General features: G+C 37.0%; 1 protein-coding gene across 5 annotated transcripts in view; it reads left to right on the top strand.

Annotated features, from left to right (window-relative positions):
• LOC140140014 (uncharacterized) overlaps positions 1-14,000 on the top strand; it is a 51,565-nt gene that overhangs the window by 24,977 nt on the left and 12,588 nt on the right. For 4 of the 5 annotated variants that reach the window (XR_011857197.1, XM_072161826.1, XM_072161823.1 and 1 more), the window contains 6 exons: positions 2,341-2,409; positions 3,060-3,128; positions 4,035-4,077; positions 4,766-4,904; positions 11,927-12,042; positions 12,626-13,438. Coding sequence is in view for 4 of the 5 variants with exons in the window: in XM_072161826.1 (XP_072017927.1) it covers positions 2,341-2,409; positions 3,060-3,128; positions 4,035-4,077; positions 4,766-4,904; positions 11,927-12,042; positions 12,626-13,438 (1,249 nt within the window). In the remaining variant the exon portion in view is untranslated. The remainder of the gene's footprint in view (positions 1-2,340; positions 2,410-3,059; positions 3,129-4,034; positions 4,078-4,765; positions 4,905-11,926; positions 12,043-12,625; positions 13,439-14,000) is intronic. The other variant, XM_072161824.1, reaches the window with a different exon arrangement.

Raw genomic sequence — 14,000 nt, 5'->3', positions numbered from 1 at the left:
CCTGAAGTTGAATTGGTGGATAGGATTGATCGGACTAAACTTGTCCGACGGCGAACCCGCTAAAAATCCACTAATTGTCCTGAAGATGAATTGGGGGTTCAGTGCTTTGCTACTTGCAAATCTGATCCCCGTCCACTTCATTTCAGCTATAGTTATAGATATGGCCCATTTCACGGTTAGGCGCCACTTTTTGATTTTCAACGTATCTGGCCTGGTGTGTAAAAAATAATGGGGTTACAGAATTGACTGTTGGTGATTTTTCATTGTCTCTGTATAGCCTACCTCCACTAGCTTAATCGGCCTTTCTGCTTTTATCTTTCAGGGCGCACAGGGGTCAGAAGTGGTCAAAACCACATTTTACTAGCAACCTAAAACAGACATTTATTTTCCAATGCTGCCACTTTTAACTATGTTGAGCCTACCAGCTGCTTTTGTTGTTTTTATGTAATGAACAAGTTGCACTATACAGCCATACATGAACAAAGTAGTAGTTGTCAGTTAAACTAGCATGAGAACCATTTAAATTTCTGAATTCGGATGTGACATTTTCCGTTCACATCTATGTACCTTATTCAATGTGGAATAGATTGACTAATACTTTACATGAATGGCAAACTAGTGTGTTTTAGTAAAGTTCAGAGTCTTGTTACTATTTGTTGAACAAATTACACTTGTTGCTCTTAATACGTAGATACAGCGATATTTTGAATTTTTGCCAACAAATTCCGTTCACAATTTTGTCACATCCCATTAATTTTCCAAATAGTATAATTTATTAACAAATAAGTGGCAGAATTTGTTCTCCTTGATTTTAAAATCTCCTGCTATGAGCTATCTAATGACACCATTTAATGAAAACTCCTTCATCAACTTAGCTTGCAGATGTCATTTCAAAGTTTCCGTTCACATGTGTCACATCCATGGTACCTGTCACATCCAAAATAGTTTCTTCAAAGAACTAAGACAGGTATGGGACTAGGATGCCAGTTTGAAGTTATTTCATTACAAGTTTGTGGGGATCAAAAGGCACAATAAGTTTTAATTCAGCATGCCTTCTTTAATTGTGACAGGAGATTCAAAAAGCTTCAATTTCCGCTCACATGTCACATCCTCAAAATTAGTAGTTTTAGGCCAAAATACTTAAACAACATGATATTTGACTTTCTAAAATAGGTTTATTATTTCATACATGTCACATATGATTATTTCATGGCTTTGTTGTTGTCTTTTAGGGGACAGTTTTGTATACAATTTACAGAAGCGGATGTGACATTTTCAATTGTGAACGGAATATTTCAGTATTATAAACATTTTGCTTGGCAAAAATATAAAGGGTCAGGAAAAACATTTTAGCATTGCTCAATTCAATAGAATTTATCAAAATATATGTGTTAGAAGTGCTTTAAAGCTTATATTTTGACAAGCAAACTGTTTATAATAATGAAATATTCTGTTCACAATTAAAAATGTCACATCCACCTCTATAAATTGTAAACAATGTTTTAAAATGAACACTAACACAGGTTAATATGTTTCAATATATCCCATTTAATTTACTGAGTGTGTGAAAACTCTTTGAATCATTATTTTCTGAAACATACTCTGCTTTACAATGTGTGGTTTCCGTTCACATTGACATCTGTCACATCCAAAATTGCACAAACATAAGAATCTTGAATTTGACCTGTGCTTTCAAACTGGCTGATATTATTTGTGAACATTGCCCATATTATGACCATCAAAGCTGTGAAATATCAGAGTCATTCATTGATTATTAAAATTGTTGAGTAAACCTTTTCATGTCAATTTCCCTTTTTTACCACAAAAATTACATGTAAGTGGCCATAAATGTGTCATTACACAACAAAATTTGCCCAAATTTGGTCAGGTTTTAAATATCTATTATATGTATTGGACAGTAAAAGTATAAATATTCACTACTCAATATTTATCAAATTTGTTAAAAAATTACATGACATGAGATAATAAATTATAATTTTCTTCAAGAAGTAGAGAGATTTAAGCTGGGAAATGATATTTTTATGAAAATCTGGTCTTATGTGGAAAAGAAAACCCCAATTAAATGAAATTTAATCCATTTTGAAAATTTCAAGTTTTTTTCACCAAAAGTGGCGCCTAACCGTGAAATGGGCCATATTTATACTTAAGCTTCAGTCAAAGGCATTAATTTTGCCCATAATGATAGGAAAGGCAGAGGAGTCCCTAAGACGCTGACTCTACAAAATGATTTGTTATAGTGACTAAACAAGAATTATTATGCATGTAGATTATACAGCTTTTATACTAAGTTTTTATTTATTGCATTTGTTTACTTTTCAGGATGAACCCAAGCAGACAAGTCGTGCAGCACGATCCAGGAGTGGTGCAAGATCTTCAAAGAAAGAAGAGGTATAATATTCAAAAAAAGTTTCAGTTGATATCCATACACCCCCTATGGGGTAATCTTCCACATAGGGGTTGTGAATTTTAAATGGGGTTACCTGAATGGGTGACTCCATTTGAAATCTACACCCTCTCTGTGTGGGAGATTAAGTTAATGTCTTCCACAGGGGGTTTTCATCCCCATAGAGGCCGTCAGCGTGACGTCATATGCCACCATCTTGTGGGTACACGCTGCGATGGTCGTTCCATCTCCATGTGTGAACAGCAAAATCACTGCGTCGATTGCGTGAAAACAACTGCGTGGCAAGCTGCGCCGTGCGCGTAGTGTCTGGCGCATGAACACGCGTATCATTTGTACCCACAAGATGGCGAAAGGCTGACGGCCTCTATACCGGAGATTTCAGTGAACTTGAATAGCCCACTGCAGATTACTCAAGTTGAACACAGGGCTCAACATGCTGCTACACAGTAGTATACAGCCCTGTTTTGTGCATCGGATCCAATTCGGACTAATGATTGTAGTTTTACATCTATCCCCATGAATCCAAGATGACGAGTGGACAGATTATAAAAAATCTGAAATAAAAATTTCAGAGTGCAAATTATAAAGGACAAAGCAGCTAAGTTTTTATTTATTGCATTTGTTTACTTTTCAGGATGAACCCAAGCAGACATCTCGGGCAGCACGATCCAGGAGTGGTACAAGATCTTCAAAGAAAGAAGAGGTATAATATTTAAAAAATATTTGAGTTGAAATCCATATACTGCCCCCCCCCATCTTCATGGAAGACATGTCCTTGTTCTTCCACACAGGGAAGGTGAATTTTTAATGGGGTTACCTGACTGAGTGACCCTATTTGTTTGAAATCTACACCCCCTGATGTGGGAGATCAAGGTCATGTCTTCCATAGGGGGTGTAATGAATTTCAACTGGATTGAGTTATCTTCCAAGAGAGAACTACACCAGGAGTGCTCATCTTAAGAAGTGTGAAATTAGACTCTGAAGATGACCGCGCTGGTGATCTACCACTGAACTACCCCCTCATAATCTTCCCCATGTCAGTGCAGTTCACACATCTTGCCCCAGGCCCCTTAATCTTTGTCACATGACCAAATGCATAACAAATCACTCATATTAGTAGACTAGGGTAAGAACCATGTTATTGCAATGTCATCAGCTTTTCAAACAAGTTGATTATTTATCCCACAGTCTTTTTTGAGCTGACCTGCTAGCCGTAGCATTTTCTTGCATTTCATTGACAATATCACTTTGTATGAGTTTGTATCATGGGCCCAAATATGACAAATTTTATTTATGTACAATAGTTTTGTAGGATCAAAGAATGAACGTGTTTAAAATAACTTATACAGGGTAATGCACTTTCTGATGGCTGGTTTATTAGGAATGCGACAAACATCGATCATTCTATTAAATTTTAATATTCGGCTCTGCAGCGTTTATCTGCAGCTCAGTTGGTTAGAGCATCATTCTATTATTATGAAGGTTACTGGTTCTAACCCAGCCAGATGCCCTGGTTTCTTTTATCAATGTTTATTTACGCTAGGTGCCCCAGGTAAAAATTTCAATTTGTTCAATGAATTTCTTTACATGACTTTGTTTGTTTTCTTAGCAGGAGGAAGAAGAGGAATCAGTCATGAAAACTGTAAACCCATGTAAGTTTGCCCTTCTAAGCTCTCTTTCCTCCCACGCAACATTTTGCACAATCATCAAAAAAGACTTATTTTTTGACCAGTATAGAAAAATTGCAGCTGCTGTTGAAATTACAGGTGCACACCACACTCCCATGGAAGTTTATGTACTCTTGTTCATAAAAATAAATACTTGTTAATCCATGTGCAAGTTGTGATCACTTTCTGGTTATAGTCTCTGGTTGAGCAGCAAAGTAAATTTTGTTCGACTGATAACATTGTGTGTTGATATAGAATGGCATGAAGTAGGGCACAGCAGTTAGCGTGTTGCATAATGCGTGACCGGCGCATCATGCTTATGATTTACGCAAGTGCAAGTTGAGACTTTATTGACGTGCGCAGTAGCAAAAGCCAAATAATTTTTGCTTATTATATACGGCCAATAACAAAACTGCGTATCACAATCTGCAAATATGGTAGCGCGCAATCCAAATACAGCGACCAGCATGCAGTTTGTTTGACACAGAGCGCGCGCAGAGGTTACTTAAATTTATGCTGGAACAATTACGCAATTGTGAGATGCTAATGACCTCGATTTGCATTCACATTTTACAAATAACAAAACATGGTATTCATGAGATTATGAATTATCCTTAAATGTGGTATTTTGTTTTTATAGTACATTAATGATTTATTTTTATCATAAATATAGTTCCACAGACCAGTGTTAACTTTGAGCGAGGTGAGCCTACCGTGTCTTTCCTACAAGGACCATCATTTGCGCCAGTGGATTTCAAGTTTGATTTCACCGTCCAGGCTTCCCAATTTGTACCCAAGACACCAGACAGAAGGTGAGATTTGTAACAGGGATGGCAGGTTTTTTTATGATAAAAAAAAACAAAAAGAAAATCATTATTTGCAAGTACAAAATAGTATATATACAATACAATACAATAAATGGAATTTATATAGCGCCTTAGCATAAGTATGAACAAAGCGCTTTACAATGATCTTAAAAGTACAACTTACACTACATCTTAGGCTACAGTAAAATTCTAGTACAAAATCTGCAATTTTCACGTCCACATGCATATGGCCGTGTGTCTTGAAGTGGTGTTCCTTTGCGTTTCGTTAGTAAATTTCTAGGATCGCGCATCATTTCGCATTGAAACATTCATAACTTCAAAATTATATATCCTATCATAGCAAAAGTAAACATTTTCTGAATGGAAAAAGTCCAATCTTTCCAAAAATGGCATCTAATTTTCAGTAGGGGCAAGTCTAAATCAGGTAAAAATCCAAATATGCATGAAAAAGTTGTCAAAAAGTAGCACCTCCTCAAAAACATGTAACATCCAAACCATAGCACCTATCTAAAAAACAGCCTTATTGGTGCAAAGTAGAGGCAATAGCCCACCCAAAAATGTATACTTTGATAGGGTTACCCCTACTTGATGTACTTTTTTGATACACGGAATGACACGTTACAAAATTTTCCATCAAAATTTGAGGAAAATACAAAAATAATACTTGAATTGCTAAAAGGGCCTCTTTATACTAAAATCTTAGTTTATTCTTTAAAACATTAATACATTTGTAAAGTGCAAGCAACAACTATCCTAAAAATGTTTACTTTGATAAGGTTGCACAGATAGGGTACTTTCTGTGGTGTGATGTCACGGTACACCGAAACATGCCGACATAAAAGACGTAAATTTTGTTCAGTTTAAAAAAATAAAAAGAACCAATCTCTTGTGTTGACTTCAAACATGTAAAAACTGTAGGTATTAACTACAAGTTTAACTCACTTCAGATTCTTCCTAGCAATACTTTCGGGCACTGTTGCTTTTATAAACTATCCAAAAAGGTTGTGTGAGCAACCGAGCCCTACCAAATTCACCGTAATTTTTATTACTCTCTTGACACTCTTTAATAGCTCACATGCAGTGAGCAATTATAACATAATCATTAATATAAATGTGTGCGTATTTTTTTAAATGTCCAATTTTAAAATTCCATAATATGAATGAGGCTGAGCAAATATTAAATTTTGGTCTGTAGCTATTATTAATTAATTAATTACTTACTTACTTTATTTATTTATTTATTTATTTGTTTGTTTGTTTGTTTGTTTATTTAAAGTAGAAAGGGTTCTTTTTCAGATCCAATTATTCTGGTACTTACTCAGAAATATTTCAATTCCTATCAGGAATCTTGATCACTCTGTTGTGGTGTTTCTAGATGTTTGATGAAACGGCAACACTGTTTGGTCTTGATGACGTTTCCAAACTTCCTGGTTGCCGTTTATTGATGAGTTGATCGTAGATCTTGTCTAGTTTGTAAGCCCTCTCGTCTTTGTTCATGGTGTTATGCCCCCTACTTCTTGTCCAGATTGCCTCCTTCAGCCAGCGTGTTGTTTTGTCTGCTTCTTGGTCAATGATCTGTGCCTCCTCCCACCCAATTACGTGATTTTTTGCTGCTACATGTTCTGCTATTGCTGATTTATGAATTTCTGATGTTGAGACTTTTCTGTGCCCTAGTAAAGCTTTTTGCACTCACTTTCTCAGTTTCTGTTTTATGTTCTGAAAGTCTTGTACCGAACAAGCGACCAGTTTCACCAATATATGTTTTGGGACAGTTTTGACACGGTATTTCAGTAAATAGCCTCTGCTGTCTGCAATGGGTCGCGTTTGTCCTTAGGGTGCACAAGTAGGTTTCAGAGTGTGCGGTGGGGTTTGAAACAAGTGGAAAACCCGTGTTTCTTGAAAACCCTGAAACACGCTCTGACAGTCCCTCAACATAGGGAATGACCACAAAACCTTTGTTCTTTTCTTTACTGTCATTGGAAGGCTTTCTCTTTGGTTTTGGATTCTCTTTTCTTCTTTCACCTTGTTGATAGTCCATGCTGGGTATCCGCGACGTTGCGAGTGCTTGTTTAATGTGCGACTCCTCTTTTGCCGGTCTTCTGGCTCGGTGACTATACTGTCCTTCCTGTCGAGCAGGGTTCGCACTACTCCTAACTTCTGATGAAGTGGGTGGTGGGATTGGAACTGTAAGTATTGGTCTGTGTGAGTTGGTTTCCTGTATATGCAGACCTTGGTCGTGCCGTCGGGTTTCTTGATGATGAGAGTATCTAGGAATGGTATGCTGCCTTCCGATTCCTCCTCGTACGTGAACTTGATACTTCCTGTTGGATCCACTTGGTTGAGATGTTCAGTTAGATTGTCCACTTCCCCACGCTTGATGATCTCTAGTACGTCGTCTACGTACTGCTTCCAGAGCGTCGGCCTACAATTGAGCGGTGCTGTTGCAATGGCTTCCTCTTCCAACCATTCCATAAAGAGATCTACGGCGATCGGACTCAGAGGACTGCCCATAGCCATGCCTTTCTTCTGTTGGTATATGCTGCCCTTCAAGTGAAGTATGTTGTGGTTAAAATGAACTTGACTAGTTCCATGAGATCATCAACATTGAGAAGTGTCCTTTTTTTGAGATCAGGATCTTGCTCCAACTTCCGACGAATAATGTCTAAAGTGATCTCAATCGGAGTGTTGGTGAAAAGGGACACCACGTCATGAGAAATGAGGCATTCGTCTTCCTTGATGGTTACTTCCCCTAAATCGTCGGCTAACTGCTTTGAGTTAAGCACATGGTGACAAGAAGTGCCTACTATATAGGGCTTATGATATCCGCCAAAGATCGGGATACATTGTACCCGATCGAGCCTGTATAGTCGATTATGGGACGAAGTGGGGTATCCTTCTTGTGGATTTTAGGGCTGCCGTAAACCGAGGGACAATTTCAGCAGTGGGATACAGATATTTTTTGTCCGCACTATTTATCTTACCCTCTTTCTCGAGTCTGCTGAGTATAGACACCAACTGCTTTTTATATTTTGGTGTAGGATCTTTGTCAAGTTTAACATATACACTGGTGTCATTCAACATGTCAGATAACTTGGTCTCATACTCAGTAGTATCCATGATGACGGTAGCTCGACCCTTGTCAGCACCTAAAATCTTGACAGATTTCTCTTTCTGAAGTTGTTTTATAGCAACTCTTTCCTCTTTGGGTATGTTTGATTTTGGGGGTTTGGTAGATTTAATTGCCCCAACAACCTCTGATTTAAGTTGGGCTGCGACACCGCCCGGTAATTTCCAGCACGCTTTCTCACACGCGATGATGTACTCATTTGTTATGGACGAGTCTACACTGTCCGGGGATATGGCAAAATTAAGGCCATGGGCTTACAAACTAGACAAGATCTACGATCAACTCATCAATAAACGGCAACCAGGAAGTTTGGAAACGTCATCAAGACCAAACAGTGTTGCCGTTTCATCAAACATCTAGAAACACCACAACAGAGTGATCAAGATTCCTGATAGGAATTGAAATATTTCTGAGTAAGTACCAGAATAATTGGATCTGAAAAAGAACCCTTTCTACTTGAATTGAACTATGAACGATCCTGATGAATCTGTTTCAAGTGTTTGTTTATTTGTTTGTTAATTAATTAGATAATTAATGAATAATTAATTTAATGAGTATTCAATACAGGCCTGTATTGAAATTAATTAATTAATATTAATTAATTAAATTATCACAAAACAAATAGATCTTTAATATAAAAGTAGAGATTTATGTAGAAAACCATGATGAACTGATGAGTGCTCGTTTCTCCCATAGACTTTACATGGTGCCGTATCCCAATTTTGCACCACCTGGCATCTTCGTTTACTTAATTAATTAAATCTTTCTTATTTCAAATCTCAGAACATCAAATTTGGTACCAAATTAAAGAGTACATTCTAGACCTTTAGGCAGTATCTTATTTAAAGACTTTATTCATTGTTGTAATATAGAAAAACCTTGATGAGCAGAGTGCTCATTTCTCCCATAGACTTTACATGGTTCCGTATCCCAATTGCACCACCCTGCGTCTTCGTTTACTTAATTACTTACAACTTTGTAATTAAAAACCTCAGAATATTAAGTTTGGTATCAAATTAAGGAGTAGGGGAGATTGGGGTTAGTTGGAACGCGGGGTAAGTTGAAACATTGTATTTTTTTCTGACACAAAAAATTAATTTGGTAAAATACTGGCACCTAGTAATAGGTATTAGTAAGGGTCATCCACCAAATTAGCAACAGCACTGATGCCCCACCAGTGTTGGCTTGGGAAAGGAATATCTGTTTTTTGACTTACTGACTAATTTTTATACCCCTCAGAAAAGATGCGTGTTGTTTGAAGATTCAGGGGATTATTTTTTGAGTATCATAAGCACTAGTAGTAAGTCCCAGAATAATGTTAAATAAAAGTTTTATTGTATTTCTTATTTTGTGTAATGAACTTTGAAATGTAAAAATAGGCATCGGGGTTAGTTGAAACTTTTGAGGTGGGGTTAGTTGACACGTGAAAATCGCATAGAAAAATATGGTTAAAAATAGGGGGGTCACACTATTTTGTAATCAATGCTTTATCTCCTTGGTTTAAAGCTTTTATGAAAGTGCTTACAAAACTAAACTTATAGCAATTTAAATGGTGAAAATCGGTCAAAGCGTTTTTAAGTTATTACAGTTTTAAGGTTCCCAAAAATGCAGATTTTCAGCCCAAATCGGTGAAAAACACCCACATTTAACGAAGTGGCAACTTTGATATAGAATAAAAACTTAAATATGAGTTTCAAAGATCCAAATTCAGTATAATTATACTGTATCCATTAATAATATTAAAGAATTAAAATAATAACAGACATGATATATTATGCAGTTTCTGAAATAAAAGACCTGGAAAATGGGCAAAATGGCAAAAATCGAGGACCGACGAAAAGTAGCATGCCATAGAGATATTCCCCATAGAAAACACACGTTTTTACAGGCAAATTGATAAAAAACCACAATATTCAATATGTTATAACTTCGAACGGTTTATCATAGAAAAAGAAAGTTATATCCAAAGAAAGCATTTTTATTCAATATCTAGAAATACCACCTAAGAAATTGATTGCATACTTTCCTCATTGTAGGGTAACTTGATTTTCCAAATGACCAAAATGAAAATTTCAATTTTGGTAGGATTTTCCCCATAGAAAACACACACGTTTTTATAGGGAAATCGACCAAAAAAGGTACCATTTTCAATTTGTTATAACTTTTGAGCCATTTATTGTAGAAATAAGAAAGTTATATCCCAGGAAAGCAATTGTATTCAATATTAGGAAAAATCATGCAAGAAATTCATTGCATATGTTCCTCACTGTAGGGTAACTTGATTTCCCAACAACTAAACTAGAATTTTTTCATGGATATGACATTTCACCAAACAAAACACAACAGAAGCAAAAATGTGTCAAAAGCCATTGCAGAAAAAAATACATTTCAAAACTTTCCATGACTGTAAAAAACAAGATTTAACATGTTTGTACATTGGTGAGTTAAAATAGGAAAGAAGAGTCATTTAGAATGAATAAAATCAGTAATTCTGATCAATTCAAAATCAGCACTTTTGGGCTCCGAGTCAAATTTCTGTGCTGTGACGACACAAATTAGGCTAAAGTGTGACCTCCCTATTAAAAATTTGACTTTTTAAAAATTTGTAACTTGTTTACCATTTCTTCAATATTGCTATAATATGGTTAAAAAGCAATAATACAATCAAAAAGTGCACACTGAAAGTACATTTTATAATATTTTAGGCTTCTCATATTTTGGTCCATGGTGACACTCGTCACCTTGTGTCCAAAGTATTGACCCGCACTCCCACATATTTATTTATTCATTTTTTCACACTGATTGTATGACAATGTATGTTAAAGGGTGCCTTCAAGGGAAGTATAAACCTAACAACACAATAATAATTATTTTGAAATTTTTACAAGCCATGTTTCACCTAACCCCACCCTATGTTTCAACTTGCCCCAGGGGTGGGGTTAGTTGAAACACTTTTTTTCAAATTGGATTATATGAATAATCATAAGCAGGTCCAATAAAGTTTAAGGCTACGTATTTAGTAGCATGTATGTATATGTTTATACTGATATGGTTAGTGTTTCTTGAAAGTAATCGGTTTGTGTTTAAAAAAAGACGATTTTGTGAAAAATGTTTCAACTAACCCCAATCTCCCCTACACTATAGGCTTTAAAATGAATGTAAATTTGATGGCATTGGAAATGATTAAAGGTGCTTACTTATTACAAATAAGTCATTTTTTACTAAAATATGAAACAACACCACCCTATTGAGAACACCAGTTCACGACACACGGCCATATAAAACTGTAATTTGCAGCGACATACACAGACACCCCAACATTCACTTGATTGATCGTTCATGGTGCGCCATTGTTATTGTTGTACATTGTAGTTAACAGTTTCATGATAGCGTACTATGACTAACACATGTCCCAGATGGGTGTTTCCCTGTTTACAAAATTAGCCAGCACTCAACTTGGGCTGGTGACAATTATTTTATTATGGCTATAAAAAAGGCCTATGGCTGAAAGCTCGTCAAACTTTGTATATTTTATGGAAGTATCGTACTTTTAACCTTTACATTGGGCTGGTGACACCCTGGTTATCTCCCTGATTTCGCTCTGTTAACATACATGTGGGACATCATTTATTTTTTTGCTTTAAATTGGATATAAGGCTGTTAACATTGAACATTGTTCAAAGCGATCATATGCTGTTCTCTCAAATATGTTGATAGACCAGATCATTTTTGTTAAAAAACTGGTGATACCGCGCTTTGATTTTGATTCAAACTGTTTCAGCTAAGGCAGATTAAACGGTGGAATCCAAATCTGCTACTTGGACGTAACTGTGGAATACTAAAATAATCAATCAATCATGGATCTTGTCTTTTATTTCAGGTGCTCTTCAACACCTTTGAATACAGCCAGGACTGGAATATTTCAATTGCCCACACCACCACAGGGACTGTCAGCAATAAGACCAGACAAAACATTTACAAATCTAGAGCCTCCGAGTAAGTAGAAGAAATGTAGATGATTCAGCCTATTCTATTTCCTATCTTGCATTGAAGCCTACCAATAAGATAATATTTTGGGGGTTAACTTTTGCTCGGATAATCAGAAAAATATGAGCATTCTTCTGATACCACAATCTCAATTTTGATGTAGAAAAATGGGGGATGAGGTTGTCAATCGGATCTAGTACCTTTAGTAGTCGATATGCATGGTGACCAGCAGGGTTGACGCTGGAAATTGGGTGCATAATATAATTTAGCATTTTCCACCAATTTTGCCCAATTCTAGCTCAAAAATACATTTTTGAAGGGCAAAACTTGCAACATAAAGCCTCAGAGTAAACAAACATATTGGTGGCCAGAGTTTATTTGTTATGGTTGATAAGTAAACAAAATAAATAAATGGCCATTGCTTTTTTATGAGGTACATGTACCGTACATGCCAACTGCCAAGCCAACCATTAGGTACAACTTGACTTGGTTACCAGTATTACTGCTGAATTCCTTATTGGTATTACAGACAAACGTTCAAGGACTTAATAAAGAGTATGTTTTACTATTTGATTCTGTTTTCATTCAACAGTTAATATCCCAGTGCTGAGTTTATCTACCTCATCAGTGTCTAGTGGCCAGCCGAGCAACCCAGCGCTGCGATCAGAAACATACCTTATTGCACCTGCAAAGGCTGCACCCATAGAGGTGCGTGACGAAGAGACCGTGAAACCACAGGAAGATGAACCAACAAAGACAACAGAAGCGGATGCACCCATGGATGTGCCCGAAGAGGAGACCGTGAAACCACAGCAAGATGAACCACCAAAGACAACAGATGCCCCCATGGATGTGCCCAAGGAGGAGACTGTGAAACCACAGCAAGATGATGAAATCGCACATAAAGCGTCAAGTGTGGCTGACGAGCAATCCAATGAACTGAGTCAGAAGTTGGCCGTAGGTGAGGAAGAAGAACCACAAGCTTTGGAAGTGGAAATGGAAACAGCAGAAATGAGAGGAGATGATGTAGTTTTGGAGCCAGAGAGCAATGCGGTAGCAGAAGTTGAAATGCAAGAGGTGCCAACTACGACGGAAGATAATGTAGTGACAGAACCAATCACCGAAGCGATAGAAGAAAAGCTGAAAGCGCCATCTACTGAAGATGCCAAGCTAGTTGAGAAGCCAGACAACAGCAACCAACCAAAGATTGAAGCAGTCGTTGCACCAGCGTGTGAAACGTCAGCCAAGAATGACGAGGGCACAATGCAAGATGCAGGTTTGGTGAAGGACGAAGAGAAGGATGTGCCGTATTTCCGGAGGTTGGTTAGCAGCGTGACTGGAAAGTTGACTGGCCTGTGTGAAAAATGGCAAGGAGTTATGGATGCATCAAGTCTTAGCGAAGATGGTAAGGGTTGAAATGGGAACATGCATATTATGTGACATGATCAAGGGGAACGAGTCAAATGTCGCAAGTTGGTAGTTTTGAGACATGCTTGCTGCTGAGTTGATGTTGTTTGTTTGCCGTTCACCTGTACAAAGCAGCAGTATGTCCTTTCGTTAATGGCCCATTGTGTCCCCATACTAAATAGTACCTACTAGCAGAAATTTTTGGTTCACCTGCCCCCTATTTTTTATGTTCTTGAGCGTCTTAAAAAAGCAAAAAATGGGTCAACAATTCAGTGAAATGGAGACACATGTTTGAAATACAAAATACTCTCTAGGCAATGTTTTGAACAAACCAAATCACAAATATACTATTCTAATGAAAAATTCACAATGTAAGGCCCCCCCCCAAAAAAAAGGGTTTGTCTCAAAGCTCACGATCCGAGTGGTTTGAAAACAAATACGAAATGAGATTTCCCCCCGACTTTTTATGGTATTTTGAGAAAAAGTCCGATTTTTGCCCAATTTTCTGGAAAAACTATTAAAAAAAAAAAAATCCGCATTTCTTTTTGTCAAATCATGTG

Source organism: Amphiura filiformis, chromosome 18 (assembly GCF_039555335.1).
Source record: "Amphiura filiformis chromosome 18, Afil_fr2py, whole genome shotgun sequence".
Classification (NCBI taxonomy): domain Eukaryota; kingdom Metazoa; phylum Echinodermata; class Ophiuroidea; order Amphilepidida; family Amphiuridae; genus Amphiura; species Amphiura filiformis.
This window is presented reverse-complemented; position numbering and strand designations above follow the sequence as displayed.